Source organism: Rutilus rutilus, assembly GCF_951802725.1.
Source record: "Rutilus rutilus genome assembly, chromosome: 13".
NCBI lineage: Eukaryota > Metazoa > Chordata > Actinopteri > Cypriniformes > Leuciscidae > Rutilus > Rutilus rutilus.
In genome coordinates this window covers 31,527,320-31,550,513 of record NC_140218.1, presented here as the reverse complement: position 1 = coordinate 31,550,513, position 23,194 = coordinate 31,527,320, and the positions used below count along the sequence as shown (strand labels likewise).

Here is a 23,194-nt window from a genome sequence, read left to right as displayed (position 1 = left end):
TATCAATGTTGAAAACATTTGTGCTGCTAAATGTGTTAAACCATGTTTTTTTCAGGATTCTTTGATGAATAGAAAGCATTTATTTGAAATAGAAACCTTTTGAATCATTATAAATGTCTTTATTGTCTCTTTCGATCAATTTAATGCATCCTTGATGAATAAAAGTATTATTTATTTAAAAAAAAATCTTACTGAGCCAAACCTTTTGAACATTAGTAACTAACTACGTTGAATTGCACTGATGTGTAATTATCAGATTATACAAAGTAAAGACATCATCTGGCAGGAAACGTCTAAATGAGAATGAAAGCATTACATTTTACAAGTAATAAAACAAGAATGAGGTTTCAATGGTGTGACAAACCTCAGCAGGATATATTTTGATGTAAGGGTCAAAAGTGAATCGCTGAATCATGACCGGTGCATCCATGCAAACAAACCGATTCAGTAAAATGATTCAGGCGTACTGTACGAGACAGGAGAGTGAGTGTTTGATTATTGCCCCAGCTTGCTCTGCTGTAAAGCTGAATGAGAAATCCAGTGTGATAAATACAATGATTTTCACGCTACACTGCAACATGCTAGGAAAAGTAGCTTGTTAATATTTTGATTCACTACTTTGAATAAAACGGATCTACTGTCATGCTAATTATAAAATGTAGTTATTAGCATCTTTAACTCACTGTCTGCTTATAAAAATTTCATCTTGTAATTAAGGTACTTCTGAGATTATGCTCTGAGACACTCAGCTCCACAGTGAAATACTCTCACAAAGCATTGAAGAACAAAGAAATCACTGGCTATAATAAACAGAAATATGTGTCAAGTGTAAAAACTTTAACTTTGCTACTGGCATTTTTGTAAAAGATTACATGAAATTAACCTCGTGTTCATTTCCGACATGACGCGAATGCATCTTCAGTCAACACTCTTGGATCATGCGTCAACCAATCAGAATCAAGTCCTCGTTTCCTTTCAGATAAACTTTGCAATTACCGTTGCTTCAAATAAAAATGAACCAAGTAGCAAACCGAACTGATTAAGACGTGGAAAACTGTAACCAACATGAGGGAACGGTTCAATCACTCGAGTCCCCGGCTGGTAATTAAACATAATGAAGGTTATAGGGGATGTTTCAGGGAAATGGCTTTATTGCTTTAACTGAAAGTGGTGGCCCGTTTGTGAAAGCATCGTTTGGTAAATGCACAGTTAATGACATGTTGGTTTCAATGTTTCAGAACGGCTTTGCTGTGGTTAGGCCACCAGGACATCACGCAGACCCGTCAAACCCCATGTAAGTCTGGCGGTTTCAGACAGAAACTTCTCTGTGTGCATTGCTCGAGTTTGTTTAATGGCATATTTTCTTCCCTATTGTGACATATGCAAGTAAAAAGGATTCTCCAATAAGAACAAATGTAGGGCGGGGCTTGATTTTGTCCGTGGGGAATTGATTGGATGGTTGTGGTTTGCTATTGGTGGATCTCATGTGAGTGACAGGTCATTGCCCCGCCCTCATCATCAGAGAAGAGATGTCGCTGCAAGAGGGAGGGGAAGTTATTCTGATTAAAGATTACTATTAATATTAAAAAATAATTTGCACAAATTAATCGTCTAGAATAGTGCTGGGCAACGATTAATCGCGATTAATCGCATCCAAAATAAAAGTTTGTGTGTACATAATATATGTGTGTGTGTACTGTGTATTTTGTATTTATAAAAACACACACATGCATGTATATATTTAAGAAAAATGTGTTATTTATTTATATATAAAATATTTATATATAGTATAAATTATGTATAAATAAATATATACAGGCAAATATTTCTTAAATATATACATGCATATGTGTGTATTTATACATACAAAATAATTATACACAGTGCACACACACACATATATTATGTAAGCACAAACTTTTATTTTGGATGCGATTAATCGTTGCCCAGCACAAATACTGCCATTAAACAAATATATAAGAATGGTCGGTTTTGATTTAATGGTGATTTAAATCTGGCCTGTGTCGTTTTTTCCTCGTCTGCTTTCCACTGTCTTACTGTATGAAGTTCTTCACATGCCTAAAATAATAATAATAATTAAAATGTGGGTGCTTGTGCAGTGTGTCGTGCACGTGAGTTTGTGTTTATTTACTGTGGTCATGAGTGAAATGCTTCTTCCTGTACATGTGTGTTGATGGCATGTTTGGAGTGTTGTGTTTGTCTGTCGTGGGCGTTGCGTTCGCACATGTGCACTCTGTCACCTCGCGTTCGGCGTGTGTGTTGCAGCGTCAGCACGCCTGTCTGTGTGTGTGGATATTTACGGCTTGATAATGAAGCTTTGGAGGGAGCGGGAGGAAAGACGCTGATTTATTTCAGCAGTTATTGGCCTGCTGAGTTCGCTCTTTCACACATTTCTCAGCGTTTCACCTCGCTCCCTTACTTCCCAGTGCAGATCTAATCATCTGCTTGAACTTTCCACGTTTATTATTTGTGTATACGTACATATTTAAATGCTTTTAGATTACCTATTATCTTTCAATGGTTTTTCTGTCATGATAAAACTGAGTTCAGTTGCGTGAGGAAATTTGTTTGCGTATTACTACGGTTTTGTTGTTGCGTTTCCAATAATTGTTGGCATTTAATGTGGGAGACCTCACTTTATCTCTCTCTCTCTCAGGGGTTTTTGTTTCTTCAACTCTGTGGCGATCGCTGCCAAGCAGCTCCAGCAGAAACTCAGTGCCAGTAAAATCCTCATCGTTGACTGGGTGAGAGCTCATTCTGCGAATGCTAATCATCATATTCATGTTGTGTTAAATAACTGATATGATGGCTGATATTGGAAATCTATACTAATATATCTATACTATCCCTATTATACACAATTAAAGCAATAAGAGTTTGTTAGTAAGTTCAGGCATCACAACAGTGTAATGTACAGGATGAAAAATAAAGAACAATTTTTTATTTCAATGAAATATCCACATTAAATACAGTACACAACATCTGATAAACAAAAAATAGTCTTATTACTGATACATCGCCAATATACTGTAAAAAAATGACATGATTAATAAGTTATGACAACATATGTTTTACATTGCTTTAACTCATCAAAATAAGTTAAGCAATTTTTATAAGTTATACAAGATTCAACTAGTTTTTAAGTCAGTTTAATGTAATTTCAGTTGAAATGACTTAAACATCCAAGTTGATTGTACTTAAAAAAATTAGGGTAGCAACTTTTTTTTACAGTGTGGCGTTAGTTCATTACTGCAAAAATTCTACAATTGTTCTGGGATATTTTAATGAAACATAATTGAAAATATTGTTTTCGAATGGGTCATATGAACTGATTTGCACCTGATTCAAACTTTTACGCAGTGTAGTTGAACTGTATCGGTTAACAGATAGAATGAGTTGAGTTTATCAATCTTTTGATGAAATCACTTCTAGATTTTGGCCTTTTTTGGGCCAAAGCAAAGGTACTGCTAATGTTAACTGAACAGCAACCAAAATACAAATGAAAGAAAAGAAATTGCTAACAAATAATATAAAATGTCAATGTTTATTTACTCGCTGTAGTGTTCCTTTCCTGAATTTAAACGATTGTTATCCTGATTATTTTTCGTCATCAATCATTCAGGACGTTCACCATGGCAACGGCACCCAGGAAATCTTCTACAATGACCCCAGCGTCCTCTACATCTCCCTCCATCGCTACGACAATGGAAACTTCTTCCCCGGAAGTGGTGGGCCGGCAGAGGTCGGTACCCAAAGATCATTGATTACCATTACAGCAAATACAACAGCAAATACAACAGCAAATACTCCCTGGTCGATATTCTTATTTATTGCTGTAATATAGGCTCACAGAACCTTCATTGACTCATTGAAGGATTTCAATGCATCACAATTGTGTCCCAAACCAGAAATAGTTGCATCATGGCCTTTAGCACTAAAGGATCACAGTGAATGGAGCATTTTCAGTGTTTAACAGCAGTGCTGTCTGTGTTTGATTGGTCCCAGGTGGGTTCTGGTGCCGGTGAGGGTTTCAACGTTAATGTGGCGTGGACCGGTGGACTGGATCCTCCCATGGGCGACACAGAGTACCTGGCTGCCTTCAGGTGATACTTTCACTTCATTATTTGATATTCTCAACTGACTCAGGGGAATACTTCAACAAGGACAGCATTCCCTGGAGATATGTTCATTTAAAGTCCCCCTGTGGTGAAAATCAAGCTTATAATGTTGTTTATATGTCTATGTGGTGTTTTTAATATGATTTAAGACAAACCATGTGCATATGCTCAAGAGTACTTTCTCCTTAAAACTGAACCAAAGACAGTCTCAAAAACACGGTTTGAAATCGCTGGTGTTTCTGACGTCACAAACTACCAATCAAATCAACGTGTGATCGTCAATGAGCTGGTGTGAGTGAGTGGAGGCGGGGCTCATTTGCATATTCATGAATCCACGTATACTAAATGAGGCAAGGGTGTAGAGATACATTCAAGCTATTTTAAGGCATGAAGAATTTTTTTTCAAAGGAAAAAAAACTTAAATATGTCATTTTGATGATCAAAGATGAGTTTTAAGGGATGAAATTATTTACTACAGGGGGACTTTAAACCATGCCATATTAGGGTTTATATATTAAGTTAATTAGGTTAGGGGACGGAGCTGTAGCAACAAATAAATTTAGTGACAAATATTTGATTAAATGGCAAAAAATGAAAAAATGTGTTTGGCCAAATTGTTTAATTAGCATATTTTGACCATGTCAGCATCTATTTCGTGCACACAATGCGGATACGGTACAACAGGTAAACATGTCAGCAGTGTGAACGCACGTCGAATTCTTCCCTTGTACACAGTATGCGAAAATTACCCGTATCACCTCTTACTTCCTGTGAGATTCTGAAGTGTGACACTTTACTGTCCCATGAGGCCACGGGAGAGGATTTGTGAATGAAAGTGAAGCGACATACTGATACTCTAAGTCACATGACAATGACAACATGGAGAATGTAGTACGTCTGGATTACATTCATACTGCACACATTCATACAATATAGAACATACTTTTTTAATGATCACAAAGTAAGTTCATATTCAAATGTAGTTCCTACTCTGTATGTGATTTGCCAACTGTCTTTGGTGTAAGCGGGTGTTTAGTGTTGTGTGAAGGGTGCAGTGGTGCTGGGGAACCCGGCAACTTTTCTATTCTTGGATCATCCGTGGTCCAGAAGTTTAACCACAACCACTCCACCATCCACTTATATGTCTTGTTAAGCTTTTACATGGTCCGTTCATTATCAGGTCAGAGTTCAGGAAGAAGCGTTTGACCTTCCATCATCGGTTTTGCCAAGAACCAGGTGCTCTTCCTATGGGCGTCCTTCATATCACATCGGTTTCTCTACTTTGTTTTTGAGATCTTTTCGATTTTATCCAGAATTTAAAGAAGGATCAAGTTGTGGACACTTTAAACAGGACTTGTCCCCCTTCTTTGCAACTGCCAACCTGTATCAGTCAAGGTGTTTATTGTAGTCTGAAACACTTGCAGGCCTTCAAATGATTCCCAGCTTTTTCATTGCGTTGGGATCAAACTCAAGCTTGGCCACTTCCACATGCAACTTAATTGCCGCCGGTGGGTGGTTTTATTAAAAGTTTTTAGCATTTTTGAAGGAAGCCTGCTTCAGGTTTTTGGTTTTGGTCCAGGGAGGCATTGCTAACCACACGCTAACCAGGATCCCTGCGTGAAAGTGGGTGGGCGTCTAAAAAGACCTTTAAGATCTTCAGGACTGAATGCTGTGCCTCTAACCAGCCCGTCTCTCCTTGACTTCCTGTGTCTTGTACACTCTTTCTCGTCCTTTTATTGGTCTTTAATGAATGCTGTGCTCTCTCTCTCTCTCTCTCTCTCTCTCTCTCTCTCTTCTCTCTCTCTCTCTCTCTCTTTCCCTCCACCCAAACTAAAATTGTTCCTCTCCACACAGGGGAGCGTGGGTAGTTTTATTGGTCTAGAGGGGAGGCGGAGTTGGTAACAACGGTGAGGGTAGGCGGAGAGGGGGGGGGAGTAGTGGAGGATCCTGGGTAATTAAGGCAAATGGCTCCCAGATGCCGGGCTGTCAGTGACGTGAGGAGAACGACAAGCTTCAAATGGGAACCAGATGCAGCGGCGGTCGCTTTGAACTCGCCGGTGATGCGCTCAAGAGGCGAAATCGCTGGCAGGGCTGGCGTCCTCCGAGCGCAAGAAAGAGGGAGACGAGGAAAACGAGGAAGGAAGAGAGAAGCGAGGCGGTTATTAACAAAACCTAATTCAAACACTTTAGTCATTGGGATTGTCACGCTGTGCTTCGGCCAGCTTAATTCTTTTGTAGAATTTGTCAACTATAACAGGAACGCCACTGGACCTTTTTTTCTTCTTTTCAGTCTTTTGGGCAAATAGTTTCTCATGTGAAACATATTTCCGTGAAGGCTTTGATCAAAATACACCCAAAAGAATAAATAAATACGAATAAAAGTAATCTGGAACAATTCTGCTCATTATTAATAATAAATGTAACTATTTATTGAGCGTTCGTGTCTTTTGTAATATTCATATTGCCAGCGTTTCATTAAAAATATTATATTTGTCTTGCCTCAGAAGACCCTTCAAAGGAATACTTCACCCCCCCAAAAAAATGAAAATGCTCATTAATCCACTCTCCCCCGTGACTTTCTTTCGTGGAACGAAAAAGGAGATGTTTTGAAGAATGTAGTTGGTTGCTCTTCCACGTAACTACAATGAATGGCCACTGAAGCTTTCAAGCTTCAAATAAGATCCAAACGCGTCATAAAAGTATCATAAAAGCACTGCTCACTATATTCCAAGTCTTCTGAAGCCATGAACGGAAATTTAATTTGTTATTCACTGACAATCTTGACATCTGCCGTGACTTTCGTTGCCATGTTCACGAGACTTCAAGAGTGAAGACCGAACGAATCATTCTTTTGAGTCGGATCTTTAAATGAATCGGTTGATCCAGGTTCACAAAAGCAGTCTGAATGATTTGTTTATGATTCGATTTCAAGTTAAGGTGAACAGGAGAAGATAATACGTTAATAATAACTTATATTTCACTGAAGTATATATAGTCGTTTGGGTTTGGAGTGACACCAGTGTGAGTGAATGATGAACTAACTTGGGTGAACTAACCATTTTACGGTTTGAAATTGTCCTCGCATAAAGACACTAATGCAGATCACTGATATGATATTAACTGATCAATGTCTGTGTGTTGTTATGATGTTTAGGACGGTGGTGATGCCCATTGCTCAGGAGTTTTCCCCAGACGTGGTGTTGGTCTCTTCAGGGTTTGATGCCGCAGAAGGACATCCCGCTCCTTTAGGAGGATACAAAGTCACTGCGAAATGTAGGAAATTTCTGTCCTTGATATATTATCCTTATCCCTTTATTGTCCTTGTGTTTGGACTGTGGCGGTAACGCTGTTATTGGTCTCTCCGCAGGTTTTGGGATTTTGACTCGGCAGCTGATGACGTTAGCAGGAGGACGCGTGGTTCTAGCATTAGAGGGAGGTCACGACCTCACGGCCATATGCGATGCGTCTGAGGCCTGTGTCAGCGCCCTGCTGGGCCTGGAGGTCAGATTTCATGCATTCTCCGGCCAAATACTTTATAACACATTTATTATTCCTTAATAACCCTGTTATGGCATTGCCGTTAACAAATACTGAGGAATCTTGTTATGTAAGGGTGTTAACATGACTTTTCTGGCAAAGTCTTGTATGACGTGATCTTTGTTTTAAAGGAAAAACAAAAACACAGTTTTTCATCTGGTTTTCTGTTAGGATTCTCTTCCTGAGTCGACTCTACTGCAGACGCCCAATGCCAACGGAGTGCTTTCACTGCAGAGAGTCCTGCAAATACAGAGTGAGTGTCTCTCGTCCCGGGCTGCCTCTAATTATCCTGAAATGCACTGGCTTCCTGGTAGCACACATTTGTTTAATTCTTCGTAATTAATTATAATCATGATCAGCGTTGTTTCACCACATGGTTCCTGCTCTGCCAAAATATTCCAATAAAAACAACGGTATGGGACGCACTACGTGGCGTACACTACCTCTCTCACGCTTTCTACGCGCTATTGCCATTATCTGTGCCTGCAGTCAACAGTCTGTTGTCATTCACATTTTCAAGACTTTCTTTCTTCAGTTCAACACAATGGAAAATCTTTTGCAGAACGTCTGGGCAAGAAAGTGTACTGTGATTCAGACAGTCAAGCTCCGATAAGGACAAAAAAACGCACCAACATTATTTGAAATGTAGTATCAGTATTGGGTGTACTAATAATTAATTACTTGACTTTTTTTTAAAGAAAAGTAATTAAATTAAAGTAATGGATTCCTTTGTAATTTAATTACAATTGTAATTAAATTGCATTTGACTATAGAACAATTATATGTAAACAATAGTGGTTTTAGGGCTGTGAAACAATTAATCGCATCCAAAATAAAAGTTTGTGTTTACATAATATATGTGTGTGTGTGTGTGTGTACTGTGCATAATTATTTTGTATATATAAAAACACACACATGCATGTATATATTTAAGAAAAATGTGTTATTTATATATAAAATATTTATATTTATATATATTTTCAAATTATATATATACAGTATATTTAAGCAAATATTTCTTAAATATATACATGCATGTGTGTGTATTTATATATACTAAATAACACACAAATATATTATGTAAACACAAACTTTTATTTTGGAATGCGATTAATCGCGATTAATCGTTCCACAGCCCTAAACATCACATGTTAAAATATAGGTTTTTAATGTAACCTTCTCCCTTTGAATACTTTGGTCAATTCAAGAATAATTCATGCAAATTATTTATTTGGAATAATTCAAAGAGTCGTTTCATGTCTATCCTTGTTTTGTTCAACTGGTCGAGATTGATTAGGGATTTGGAAAATAATGCAATACTTTTTAGAGGGAGTAATTAGTACAGTAATCTGCACTGTTGAAGATGTCTATAGGTAGTGTATATTCTGAGGTCATACAATATCTTTGTTTGAGGAACCGACCAAAAAATTGGTCGTTATCTTCCCCCTACTGTAGTTCTCTAATGTCACAGAAGCTCAACTGTACTTGCTTGATGCGCAAGGACAAACCTGCAACTCAAGCAAGCATGTTTGAACTTCTGTTTTATATGTTTGATGTGCTTTATGTATGTGTGTTTATCAAAGTTTTGGTTGCATGGCCTTTCAGTGGAGAGACAGAAATCTCTCAGGTTTCATTAAAATATCTTCATCTGTGTTTTGAAGATGAACAAAAAGTCTTATATGTTTGGAACGAAATGAGTGCGAGTAAATGATGACAGCATTTTAATGTTTGGGTGAACTATCCCTTTAAATTCCAGTCTTTTCTTCACTTAAAGAACCGTTGTGTGTACTATTTCGCAGTTCGGTTTTTTGTACTTTCTGGAGTACTCTCATTTTATGGAAATGAGCAGCTTTGACATTCTGCAAAAGATCTTTTTTGTGATTCACTTGGTAAAGAAAGTCATTCAGGTTTGGAATGACAGTAGGAAGAGTAAATAATGGCCGAAATGATATTTCTGAGTGAACTATTCCTTTAATTGTTTGCTGCCTGTGTGCCTGTAGTCCTGTCTGTTAACAGTGAAGTCTCTTCCTCTGTCTCAGGCCAGTATTGGTCGTCACTCAAGCCGTTGTCGAGCACAGTGGGTATGTCGTTTCTTGGTGCCCAGAGGAAAGACTGTGAGGAAACGGACACCGTCAATGCGATGGCGTCCCTCTCTGTGGGGGTCTTGACCAGCAAAAGGTGCGTCATGATGAAGACATTTTGCTAAATGTGATTAATACAATTTGTCATTCCTCTACAGTGCTCAATCGTCTTCTGTACACAATATGTTTGGTAATTTACAGTGTAAACCAGGGTTATTATCATTATCTAAAACTATTTAAAAAAAATGGTAGTAATAGCAAAATGAGTAATAGCAATATTTAAATAAAAACATAATAAAATGACAAAAGCAGATAATAAAATTACAAAAATTAAAGTAAAAAAATTGCCATCTGAAATTTTCTTCTAGAATGATAATTTTTATCAAGCTCGTATATTTAAGTTCAGTAATTTCACTTAAATGGCAATGAAAATGACCTATTAATTGTCATTTAAGTGAAATTACTGAACTTAAATATACGAGCTTGATAAAAATGATCATTCTAGAAGAAAATTTCAGATGGCATTTAGAGGCTTTTGCATCTGAACTCTTCATATATATATAAGATCATTCAAAATATGAATAAAAAGTACAATAGTATATAAATACTACTAATATAGCATAGGGATTTACAACACGTTCTACAACTGAGTTTACTCAACAAAAAAATTCAGCCAAATTGTCCGACAGGATTTTGTTTTTGCAGAAAGAGGCAAATCTGTAATCCACACTAATTCACGCTAATGTTTTCATAGGTGCCCAATTCCCATCTTGTGGGCTTCACTGCTGTAGGAAATTATGCTTTTGACGCAATCTTAGGCATAACAACCATATGGTAATTGTTTGATGCTAAACATAGACCTAATTTTTTACAGCCTTGCTGATGAACCCATGGAGCACGACGACGACTCCCTTTAAACCAGGTCTTTACTCGTCTGAAAAACTGTCCAGTACCAAATGGCGCTCCACATCACGTGAACGGGCCGTGCCTCAGACCAGCAGTGCCTCAGGGGGCGTGGCTTCCTCATCATGGCCCCTCCCCCAAGACTGACCACCAGCGCAGCGCGGCTAAGCTAACAACACAGCTACAGTTCGGCTGGGACTCTGGGATCCACTTCATCGTCTCCATTCAAGAACCATGCAAACAATCACACTAGAACGCATGAGGCCTCTTCGTGCGTTAGTGTGTTTTTAACATTCACTAAAAGGACGCGCTCGAGAACTCGCAAAATATTCACCTCTGGTGCCTCAAAAGAGACTATTTACTTTAGCTGGAGATGCGAAACCAGATTTGTGGGAACGGTTGAGGATTATTTAACCTTTTTTTTTAAAGGCAGCCCACTTCACCACCCCTGACAAGCGAACTATTGAAGTGCTGAGAGAAAATAAGGGGTTTCCTTGCACCTGGCAACCGCAAAGTGGCTCCACTCTATGATGTCATTACTATTAACCAATTTAACCACTAAAGAAGAAGAAGAAGAAATAACGATCTCGACAACTGTGGGTTTTATAAATCGTCATTTTTTTTTTTGCACTGTGCATTCCATAATGTGAACCGTGAAATTTTCCAAACCTCTGGGAAAAGAAAGATCTAATTCTGTATCTAGTTTTATGCTTAACATTCTTTTAAAAGTGAAGCAAAAAAACAGTTGCATTCTTGTCAAGTTCAGTTACATTCTACCTGCATTCCCAGCATGAAGGCTGTACACTTGAAAACGTCAAGATACTTCTCTGTGCTGATTCTGTGCATCTGATTTAATGTTTTTAAAGGCCAGAGGGACAAACCAGCTATTAGCAAGTGTATTGCACACACACACACCCACCCAAAACACACACATATGTCCATATTTCTGTGCACGCAAGCACACGTCGCATCCATACGACCACTGTACATTTAATATCGTGGACACAGGAAGTGCTTACACTTTCCCTAGACTAACTATAACGCAAAGTAGATCAGTCTCTCTTTAGACCAAACTAATATGAGTATGATTTTTATATGTGTGTGTGTCCATGTGTATCTATCAGTCATATATTTAGTCTGTTCTGTATTTACAACCAAACCTCAATTGACCACAAGCAAAAACGCAAAACGACAATTGAATGGGCTCTCGAGGCCACTTTAACGTTTAAATCAATTCTCTGTATTTTTCATCGATCTTTGTTGTTTCGGACAAGGGAAATATCCAGCCTTTTAACCTGTGGAGGAGACGTTTCAAAAGTTTCTGTGCATTTAATGATTTTCCTTCATTGCTGTGCACTTTTTTTTTTTTCTTTTTTTTTTTTACGAGGGATGCATTGTTTTTGGATGGCGGTGTGTTTTCCACAGCCTGCACGTAGATGTATAATTCACACCAGTTGTGTGGATGAACTTTATAGTGATATTAAATATGTCTCTCAGCCGCTGGGATTCACATTTACGCCATCTTCAATGAACCAAAATTAACATCACGCCAACCGTTGACCGAAACGGACAGACTCTTCGAACGCTGTGCCGCTCCATCAGCACATTCTGTTTATCACTCATTCAGCCTTTCTAAACAAACGTTTCGCCCAAAATATTGCCGGCTGCGTAATCCTACCGGGTCAAACCCACCGAGAATAATGCGCTGGAAGTTATCATCCACATGCTGTATCAATATCTCACGGTTAAAAGTCTGGATGGTCGGCTTCATGGTGCTTGTTTGACTTTTGCGTTGTGCTTTCGGGTTGATGAACGACTTGATTTCAAGTGTCGGATTTGTTCCGGATTTGTTATTCAGCATGACTTGGATGACAATGACCAAATCTCATCTTTTTTTTTGAGTCTGCACAACCATTTACCTCTGTATTTGCAACCAAAATACAGCGTTAACATGCTTTCTTGCGTTCACTACAAGAAACAATCGTGACCTGACAAATTGCTGTTATTGTGTAATAAAATTGAGGCATTCCTAGTATACAGATTTCCGTAATGCTGCAGCTGCACCTGCCCGACCAATGAGTCTTTACTTCCTCCCTCTTTTGCCTCGTACCAAACCACTGTGGATAGTTATGCGCTTGTATGATTCCATGTATATAGCACCATCCTCCCATTTATCGATGTTTTGTGTTCATATGGACCCTGTTTTCATGAAGACCCTGGGTAGCCTTTGCCCATCAGACCCCCATGAAGACTGTTGTAAAATAGAGCGTTCGCCCATTAATGAAGTCATAGCTAATCTCTAAACTAGCGGCGATCTTGCTGCATATTTATAGTACTTCAAACGGTGCACCATCAACAAAGCGTACCTGTTCACCTTCAGCGTTTGATAAAAACCAGAAATCGCCTTGGTTAGCGACTAAATTCGACAGCACGCACTTAGTGACAGTTTCGCCCGGGCCGTTCGGACCGCGAATACAAACAGATCTTGACATTCCCTTGCAGTTCGGACACTGCTGTGCGTCTTATATACAGTTATATTCCAGTGGTGTATTTTTACAATAGCTTTGTGCATTTTTACTGTTTCGATATACCTCTCAAAGCGTTTGTATTCTCTCGTCTCTCCGAACCCTTCATGAAGTAAGATGGAGAGCGTGTGCTGTTGTCTTCACTCCTTTAAAAGCAAACCAGCGCCGACTTAATTCCTCTCTCATTTATTTCCCTTCGCCTCGTTTGTAAATGTAAATAGTTACCACCAGAGAGACTTCACCTATGTGCCTTGAAGTACTTCACCTGTCGACCCCACTAACTGGATCTGTTTAACAAATAATAACAGAAATGATGTTTTCGAACCTTCCTGTGCTTAACGATTCCCTTGTTAATTTCCGACTTCTTTTATTTCTCTGTGTATAGAAAAGAATGTCTATTTTGTACTGTTTCTATCTTCCTAATTAAAATGAAAGCATTTTTTTTTGTTTGCCTGAATTTCGTTCGGCTTTGTCTTTTTTTTTATTTGTTCATTCTGGTGCTCTGAACATCAAATACCAGTGAACTGAATGAAATGAATCAAATGTGTCACATGTGGACATCCATCTGTTTTCTATTATTTGTCAAAAATTCACTCAGATCTACAGCTTGATCTTTTTATTATTTGAACGTTGCATTGCCATTACAAAAATATACTATGGTGACTACAATACCTGCATTCTCCACCAAAATACAAATGTTGTTACTACACTGTAAAAAAAAAAAAAATGTATATGATCAATAAGTTATGACAAAATATGTTTTTACATTGCTTTAACTCATCAAAATAAGTTATACAAGATTCAACTAATTTATTTAAGTCAGTTTAAGTTGAAATTACTTAGTTGATTGTACTTAAAATTTTAATTTGGTCATCCAAAAAAAAAAACTTTTTACTTACGAATGAATATGAAATGAATCAAATGCATCACATGTGCACATCCATCTGTTTTCTATTATTTGTCAAAAATTCACTCAGATCTACAGCTTTATCTTTTAGTTATTTCAGCATAGCATTGCCATTACACAAATATACTATAATGCCCGCATTCTCCACCAAAATACGGCTGTTGTTACTAATGTAAAACTGGTAATTTAGTCATAAAAAAAAAAAAAAAGAATTACACTGAAATCCTCTTACACTATTTAAAGGAGATGCCTTTTTTTTTTTTTTTTTTTGTCTTTTAATATGAACTGTTGCCATGATGAATTTTGATAAAAGAATGAACCAGTATTGCACATGCACACAACCAAAGGAATGTGAAATACGGGAAGCCTGAAGCCACCGGATCGTCAGCAGTTCATCCGGTCACTGGCTCCTTCTATTGTCACACGTTTAGGCTCCTGCTTTAGTTTGGGCCACTATGGCAGTGTGTTTTGCAGTGATCTTCAAACATACATCTTGTAATTGCCTTACCTAATTTACACATAGTAAACAACAGAACATGGCACTTTTGTGGTGAGGCGGTCTGTCTTATTTCTTGCCAACCAGACATATATTCATTGAAGCCTCAAACTAAAAAGGACAATGCCAAGTTTATGTGCAGACCACGTTTAGCCAGCGTTTTATTCTAATTAAGTAATTAGCAGTGTCTGTCTGGCTGGATCCTAAAGAAATCGTACTAGCAGAACATCAACATCTGTCGCTTAAAACTTTCTCAGGGTTTTTTTCCTCCCCGGATCACAATTCTTCAAAACAGTTTTTGGCAGTTTTTATTGTGCTGAAAGGCAGTATCATACTTATAAAGTAGCTGTCAGATAACTTACTTTTATGCATTTGCTATTCACCAAGTCGTCGTATTGTAGAATTAATCTTACAGCTTTATTATTTTTTTAAATGCGTAACAACCTTTATACATTTAGACAAATGTGGTATATATATACCATGACAAAATTGTTACACTGTCACAAAAGCAATAATGTTGGCTAATATACAGCATAAACGACAAGCGCAACAACTCTGAAATGATCGGATCTGTATATCAGAGAATATAGTGAGTCTACGTAGCATTTTTCCGTCAGGCTAAGGTTAGCTATACATGTAGGAGACCTTATGACAGTCAATGTCTGCCTCTGTGCGTCCATACATGCTGATCTCAGATCAGCACTCTGCCACTGAATCAGAGTCGTTTCCAGAGTTTGATACAGTCTTGGTTTAGATACGCGTTTGGTCACCGGACCACCGCTCGTGTCTGTTCCTCTTGAGGGTCGTTTTCCGCATTTTGTTGTATAGCTCCATTGGGAGAAGGGAAATATTGTTGGCTTGATGTTGAAGCATGATGTCCTCTGGGATAGTGGGATACTGTTGAGACAGACAGAAGAGGAGAAGATGTCAGAAATGTACTTTAGAATCAAAATAATACATTTAAAAATGTATTTGTCACAGAAGACCCTTTGTAAATGGACTATTTGCAAGAATATAGTTATTTGTATGCATGTATGGTGCTATATGCTCCATTTAAAATTATTTAACATTTTGCTTATCTTATATTTTGCTTATTATTATGAATGCAGCGTTTGTCATCTTAATTCATTTAGAGACTTTCTATTTTAGTATTTTAAACGTAAAATAGTACATTTGAAAACGAACACAATAGAAAGTCAAACGTTGGTGGGATAACACATTTAGGAGTTTTAAAGGAATTTACTGTTTGGATTGGTGCAACTGGATTACTTCATAAACAGCTTTATTTTAAATTGCCCAATCGGTTTGCTGGAATCTGCTCGTCATCACAGCCTGAAGCGAAGGACTCATTCCCATGAGCACCGGCAAACATGTTGACTCATCTCATATAAATGAAGGACATTGCTGAAGTAATACAGCATGTGCTGAATATGACAAGTCCAAGTAAACCACAACCAAAAATAAGTCCTGACAAAGAGTCATAGTTAAAATGTTTCCATTAACAACACAGATATTTTTCCACAAATCGGACAATCAAGATTGGATCACTTAAAAAAAAACAATGCAAAAGATGCAATTTTAGTGATTGAGATTATGATCACTGCCTGGCCTGAATCAGAAAACTGGTTCAAAGCTGAATTTCAAGTATCTTTAAAGATCTTTTTGTTATTTGTGATTTTGGTTTGTCTATTGTGGCTAAAGCTAATAGAGCATGACCCCATTATTAATCTTAAGATGAACTGTAATGAGACACTTTTATCAAAATAATAATAATAATTCATAAGAAGGGCTCCGTGTTTTGATTAATGCACCTTTTATAGTTCCAGGTGGAAGCTTCAAGTTTATTTTCAAAGATTTTATTTTTAGAGTATACAATTTTTGGTTGTAAAATGTAAAAGCTGTAATGTAAGAGCTACTCCACAGAAAAACACACTGTAAAAAAAAGCCTTAAATTGAGTGCAATCAACTTGGATGTTTAAGACATTTCAACTTAAATTACATTAAATTGACTTATAACTTCTAAAAAGCTGAAAATTGCTTGACCTATTTTGATGAGTTAAAGCAATGTAAAAATCACGTTGTCATAACTCACTGATCATATTTTTTTTTTTTATAGTGCAGAAAACACTGCAAAATTGCCACCTTTCTGTTGGGGTGAGTTCTATACATCCCTTGCCTGTTCTTTTGTTAAGTATTTGAGTTAATTTGATTACAGCTACCAATAACGGTGAGTTGTTTCAGCTCCATTTCACAGATTTCTGCACATCCCCCCCACCCCACCCCACATCAGTGCAGAAAATGTGATAAATGTGTACAGGTTTAGTCTGGTCCTGGGCAGAGCTAACTGCTAGCACATTGCTGCAGGATATCTCTGTTTCGGGTTGGGTTTACAGGGGGATTTCACCATCCTAAAATTACACGGCCATGCAAATAAAATATTTCCAAACTCCGTGATCAGTGCCCAAACATCTATAGTATCACGTGGCTCAAATAGGTACAAAGTCACATATGTTCACTAAAATCTTCCTCTTCATATACGTTAACATCAAACTGATATACATCAACGAACTGAATTAGTGTGTGTTGTATGGGATGTATCTATCATACACACACACACACACACACACACACTGATAGACACACACCTCTGTAACACCCCACAACTGTTTCCAATCATTAGGTTCCTGCATGTCTAGGCCCGGTCGCCTCTGATTGCACGACACTGGATACAAGATCCTATGAAGGGCAGAGGGAGGGCGATTTACACCCGTGGGCTAAAGGAGAGTCCTCTCCACCTTTCCCTGCTTCCTGCTCACTCACTTTTCTTTTCCTTTAATGGCTTTTCTTTATCTTTAACAACAACACATGACCACTGGTTCAGTGGAATGTGCTCAGTGGAAAATAAGCACACATTTATATTAATTACATATTAACTACATTGTTATTACTCATTTACTAACATATAATTAGTTACACATGAATTTAGTTATAAATTCAAAATGATTGACCAGATCAGAATTATGAAGACAATAACTTCATAAAATTGTTTAAAAAAAAAATGTTTTTGCAGTATATATACTTGCAGTATATTTAAATGTACTGGTGGTTAAGACGATGCATACTATGAAAGCACAAAAAGAGGCTACGCTAGTAGGCCTGTGTAAGAGCAGCGAAATATCCGGAGGTCAATGTTGTGTTGAGAAGTATTTTATACACCTGATCGGGAAGTTTAGAATAAACATGGATCAAATGACAGGAATATAATTGTCTATAAGAATAAGAATAATATCTGTTTTTCTGCCCAGACGTGTTGTGGTGAAACAATACGTTTTAGGATGTTGGAATTAAAGAGGAGTTTCGTTTTCATGCTGTATTCTCAAAATGGCTAATATCTCACAGATTCTTGAGAAGACATGTTTTTTTGTTTTTTTTTATGCATTTAATTTTGGATAGCTATTAACCCTCATAACCATTAACCTGGGATTTGAATCATTAATTGGTTGTTCGTTCTTTTCATTTAAACAAATCGACAAATGTTCAGTCTTGTAAATGACTACCCATTCGTGCAAATCTGAAATTGTAAATATTTAGCCCATTTTAAATGAGTACAACTTTTAGAACAGATTATTGGTGCAAAGAATTATTATACGGAAGAGAAAAAACATTAATATCGAACATTGTCGAACATTGGAAAATTGTCCTCTTGACGATAATCTTGAGAGTAACCTGTCTTGTCTATGTTGTGTTTTTTTCCCCCTGTGGTTATGATTCATAAACCTTTTCCAAGTAAAAAAGTAAAAAAAATACATAAAACTCAAATAAATGCACAATCAGTTTACTTCAGATGTTCGCAGATCTTTCAGTCTATTATACAGTCAACAAAACTAGCGCAAAACTTGGAAATATTATGCAGCATTGAACATACTCTGCATTTATAAAGTCTACAAATTCAGTCTACTGAATTTGCAGTGTACATTTGATTGTGAAACTGGTAAACTGTTCATTAGACCAGTAGCATCAGTCCAGCTGGTTAAAGGTCCAGCCACAAAAAAAAAAAAAAAAAGGCTCCGTTCTGTTCAGTGAGCAATGAGGCAGTTACAACAAACCCCTTAAGAAAACCTTTCGTGATAGTGCCCTTAAAATGATAACTTATATCATATTTATGAAATTAATATCTTAGGAGTAACTGGGAGTAGAGCTTCCAGATCAGCGCCATTTGAGACACTGTAGTCTTTGAATAATTATTTCAATGGCCACTTAACTGTTTTGGATGCATGTTTGATTCTGCATGATTCCACATAAACCATAAACACAGGTTAGGTAAATGTAGCCCCTAAATTCACCAAACACTTGTGATGCATGTAATAAAATAAACCCAACAGGCCCATAATCAATAAGAAAGTCATTTTCTAGTTTGTGAGAAAGCGTTAACTTGTCGATCATCGACTCGGACATAAACCAGAACCATGTGCACATATCCGCTATCATATTTCATTAATAACACTTAATTTTACAGACTTGAGGTCTGACATACCTGTAGAGGGTCGCTCTGAGGAAAAGTGAAAAGATCTGTGTTGGAAGGTCAGAGGTCAGCTTTAGGCAGGGTCAGGTCATGGCAGCAGGAGTCAAATGGCTGTTGATGGGGAAGTTGAAGCCGTAGCTGGTGGATAGAAAGCAATGTGTTTAATAATCAGAGTCACTCTCTCTCGGGCAGAATGCAGGTTCAGAGTTCAGAGGCTGGTTGGAGGTGGCGTTTCGTAGGGCTGTAGGGTCGGTCGGCAGGATTAGGAACAGATGAACGTCTAGTGAGTGGCGGACATGGACCAAGCACCCTCCATCCTCCAAACGGAGAAGGCGTAGCTCAGCCTCTCGTGGGCCAGGTAGTTACAGCTGGCCAGCTTGGCATCCATCTCATCGCTCTGGAGAACCTGGTAGAGAAAGTCGATGTATCGCGAAGCCAGTTTGAGGATCTGAATCTTGCTCAGTTTGTCCGAAGGCAGCGTGGGGATGATCTTCCGCAGCGAGGCGAAAGCGTCGTTTAGGGACTGCGTGCGCTGTCGTTCCCGGACGTTAGCGATCACTCGTTGTGTGTGGAGGTCCTCGAATGGTTGCCCGGGCACAGGTGACACCGCGCTCACGGTGGGCACTAGGGAGGCTGAAGAGTTTGATGAGGACGAGGGTGAATTCCTCTTGGGCCGCTTGGGGCCAGAGGGAACGAGCGTAGACGGGCCCTCCAGTGGCGTTTTGTCGTCCTGTGCTAGGGGTCCACTAGGCTCTTTCTTGGGACCTGTCAGCCGCTTCCGAGGACCAGCCGGGGGTGCAACGACGACGGGGCACTTGTTGGGGCGACGCTCTTGCTCCTCTTCACTGGGTAGGACCCCACCCTCGGGAAAGTCGCCACAAGTCTGTTCCTCTCGCATGACGGTCCGTCGTCCTTTACTTGTCAATCCCGAGCTTCTGTCCTATTTCGCTTTGCTTGCGGCCCGTTTCTTTGCCTTTGACTGAGAGCAATTTCAAGGGAAAGCAAAACAAATCAAAGCAAAAGGCGTGCTTTTTTCCAACTCAAGAAGGTGCCGGATTATACGGCCATGCATCTGGGCTCGTAAAAATCTCTGTCTCCGCAGTATGTCATGTAGCTGTAGGTCAGTTCTTGAAACCTCAAATCACCATCTGGTTGTCAGGTCTTTTATAAAGGCCAGTGAAAAGCCTTCGAAAAGCCCTACCTACTTTGATCAGCGATTGGTTGAGAGGTGGATTGGTTGAGGGGTGGAGCCGCTCGAAGGAAACAGGAAGGCGACGCGTGCCGTGATTGGAGGACAGAGCCATAAGGAGGGGGGCTCGATCTAAGGTAGTGGCAAAGACTCTGCTGTAGAGTTTTCTTGAAATTGTCTGAAGCATATTGGTTCCAGATTTCCCCCAAAACAAGCCTTTAGTCCATACACACCCCCTCCACCACTGCAACACTCCACACCTCCTCTTTTTCCCCGGCACAGCCCAACACAGACAATAGGAAGGAGCTGAGAAGCAGGCTTGCTGTTTCGCATGCTGTTTCATGCTGTCTCTCTGTTGACTTTATGGCATGGCGAGGTTTTCAGGGGTAAACTGAACATTATTTTGAACATGCTGAGTGAAAACTGAAGATCACTGAGTGTCTATTTGTCTATGCATATTTGATCTCTATATACTTTTGTTGCATTGTAACATTTTAAAAGGTCAAACGGTGATAAAAAAAGATATGGTGAACTGTGTCAAATCTGTGTTTATATATAATGTAGCATCATATCAGCACACTATTAGATATGGTTTTGTTTGAGTCAGGATTGAATTCCTGAATTAAACTATTTCATCACAAATTGTTTTGCTTTATTTTGACCTTTACAACTAAGAACAATGTGTCAATTCAAATTAAACCAAACCTGCCTTGATCGTGTCCCAGTATTGTGATTGTTAATTTCAAAATCTCATAACAAAGTCCTGCTGAACTTAAAATTGGTTTCAGAACCAAACAGCATGCTGTATGAATGGTATGCAATTCAAAAACACAATGAATTGATTTAAAGGGGCAGCTTTAAAAGTACTCTAATCAACAGTTAAAAGTACAAACAATGGGCCTCATTTTTTAGTCTCTCTTATGTCCTAATGTCTTCTAGCAGATTAAGAAAACTGACAGTTTTGCAGGGGTGCAGCAATGATTTCAAGAGACAGAGAGGGACAGAATGCAAGACCAAGGCATTTCTGAGTGGTCAAGTAATGCAACTGTATCCTATTTGTGTTGTCTTGCTATTTTTATTTTTGTTGCAATGAGAATCATGCATCATTTTCAGGCGTGATCAGAAGCCAAGCTCTGGCCGAGCTGTGAGTGTGTCAGATCAGTGTTGCTGGACCTTTAGTACTCCAGCTCCCATATCTAATATCACACCTGATTCAACATTATCAGCTCATTAGCAGAGGCCCCATGAACTGAAATGAGTGCCAGAGACGGGGAAAGTACAAAATGTGCCATGTTAGAGGGCTATTCACAGTTATAGGCAGCATACAATATCTTGAAGTCCCCCTGTGGTGACAATCAAGCTTTTAATGTTGTTTAAATGTCTATGTGGTGTTTTTAATATGCTTTAAGACAAACCATGTACAAATTCATAAGTCGACACCATTGCTGAGTATTTTCTCCTTAAAACTGCAGTGAACCAAAGACAGTCTCAAAAACACGCTTTGAAATCGCTGGTGTTTCTGACGTCACAAACTACCTTGTAACCAATCGTGTGATCGTCAACGAGTGGATCTCTGAGCTGCTGTGAGTGAGTGGAGGCGGGGCTAATATGCATATTCATAGAACCATGTATACTAAATGAGGCAAGGGTGTCGAGTTACATTCAAGCTATTTTAAGGCATGAAGATTGTTTTTTCAAGGAAAAAACATTTAAATATGTCATTTTGGTGATCAAAGATGAGTTTTAAGGGATACAATGATTGACTACAAAGGGAGTGCGAGGGACACATTTTAGTTTTATTAAAAGTGAAGGGAACAAGTCCTGCCCCTTCCCTTTCCCCTTTGTATTCCATATTTTTAATTTATGTCAGATATGCCATAGACACGATTTTCAGTCACAAATATTTAATAAAGTCAAAAGTAAAAATCCAAGAGCATTCATAGTAGGACTTGAGACCAGACTCGAGTCCAAGATTGAATTGAACCTGTAGAAATAGGCAAAAACTCTTTGTATATAATTATACTCAAAAATTATCTCAATTTTTATTTTGTTTTTCCAAATGGGGCAACTGTTGCACAATAGCTTACACACAAGCACAAGCCTGATTTCAAACTCCAAACTGAATGCACAAAAAAGACAAGTAACCAAGTAAAGTCTTAACATAAAATAAGAACCAAGAATCAATTTACAAGCAGTAGCACAAATAAATAAAATAGAATAAAGATACAAAGAAAATAAACAGTGCTTTTTTTCAAGTAGGTCTAATATTGAGGTCAAAAATACTACAGAAATTTAATAAGTTCTAATAAATTTAATATCAAACGTAAAATAATACTGGATGGTCTTTCCTTAATAAATTAAATACATATTAATCCTCACAATTACAAAGTTAGTTATTCAAGAGCAGTGAGTATCAACAAAAAGACACTGAAAAACATCACTGAAAAAGACACTAAAGACACTGAAAAACATCAATGTCACTTTAAGACCGAATGCACAGATCCAATATACTATAACACAACTTTCCCAACTGTTCACTTAAGACAACGCTGACTGTGTTTACATGCATACTTGTCAAGACGGTAATTTTGCACATGCATTTGTGTGTATTTGATCAATTTGATACTCGTGAGCTGTTTGTGAGGCGGCCTTGAGTGTGCATCAGCGCGCTGTCTTAGTTGCTATGATAGGTATGATGTAAACGAAGGATAAAGCTTTGCTCCGCTAGCCTGCTAACTAACATTAAAGAGTTGCAGTGGTGTTTACTGTAGCTTTTGTAAGCTCTTGCTTTTGTAAGACTGTTCATCGCCCCTTAGGAAAATCATCCATGATTTTGTGATTGATTACTGTATTAGGCCTACCATAGTGTTCAGACAAATATGATTAAATGGTGGA

General features: G+C 38.3%; 2 protein-coding genes across 5 annotated transcripts in view; one reads left to right on the top strand and one right to left on the bottom strand.

Annotated features, from left to right (window-relative positions):
• hdac7a (histone deacetylase 7a) overlaps positions 1–13,642 on the top strand; it is an 89,027-nt gene extending 75,385 nt beyond the window's left edge. For all 4 annotated transcript variants that reach the window (XM_084427480.1, XM_084427478.1, XM_084427479.1 and 1 more), the window contains 9 exons: positions 1,239–1,294; positions 2,678–2,765; positions 3,644–3,763; positions 4,027–4,124; positions 7,294–7,412; positions 7,507–7,640; positions 7,848–7,929; positions 9,716–9,854; positions 10,632–13,642. In XM_084427480.1, the coding sequence (XP_084283606.1) occupies positions 1,239–1,294; positions 2,678–2,765; positions 3,644–3,763; positions 4,027–4,124; positions 7,294–7,412; positions 7,507–7,640; positions 7,848–7,929; positions 9,716–9,854; positions 10,632–10,674 (879 nt within the window). In that variant the 3' untranslated portion in view covers positions 10,675–13,642. The remainder of the gene's footprint in view (positions 1–1,238; positions 1,295–2,677; positions 2,766–3,643; positions 3,764–4,026; positions 4,125–7,293; positions 7,413–7,506; positions 7,641–7,847; positions 7,930–9,715; positions 9,855–10,631) is intronic.
• Positions 13,643–13,788: 146 nt separating this feature from the next.
• twist3 lies at positions 13,789–20,248 on the bottom strand. The gene is made up of 2 exons (XM_084427486.1): positions 19,123–20,248; positions 13,789–15,485 (listed from the first exon to the last, which is right to left on the bottom strand). Exon 1 carries the CDS (start codon positions 20,006–20,008, stop codon positions 19,391–19,393), a length of 618 nt encoding a protein of 205 aa, XP_084283612.1. The 5' UTR covers positions 20,009–20,248; the 3' UTR covers positions 13,789–15,485; positions 19,123–19,390.
• Between the last annotated feature and the right edge of the window lie 2,946 nt (positions 20,249–23,194).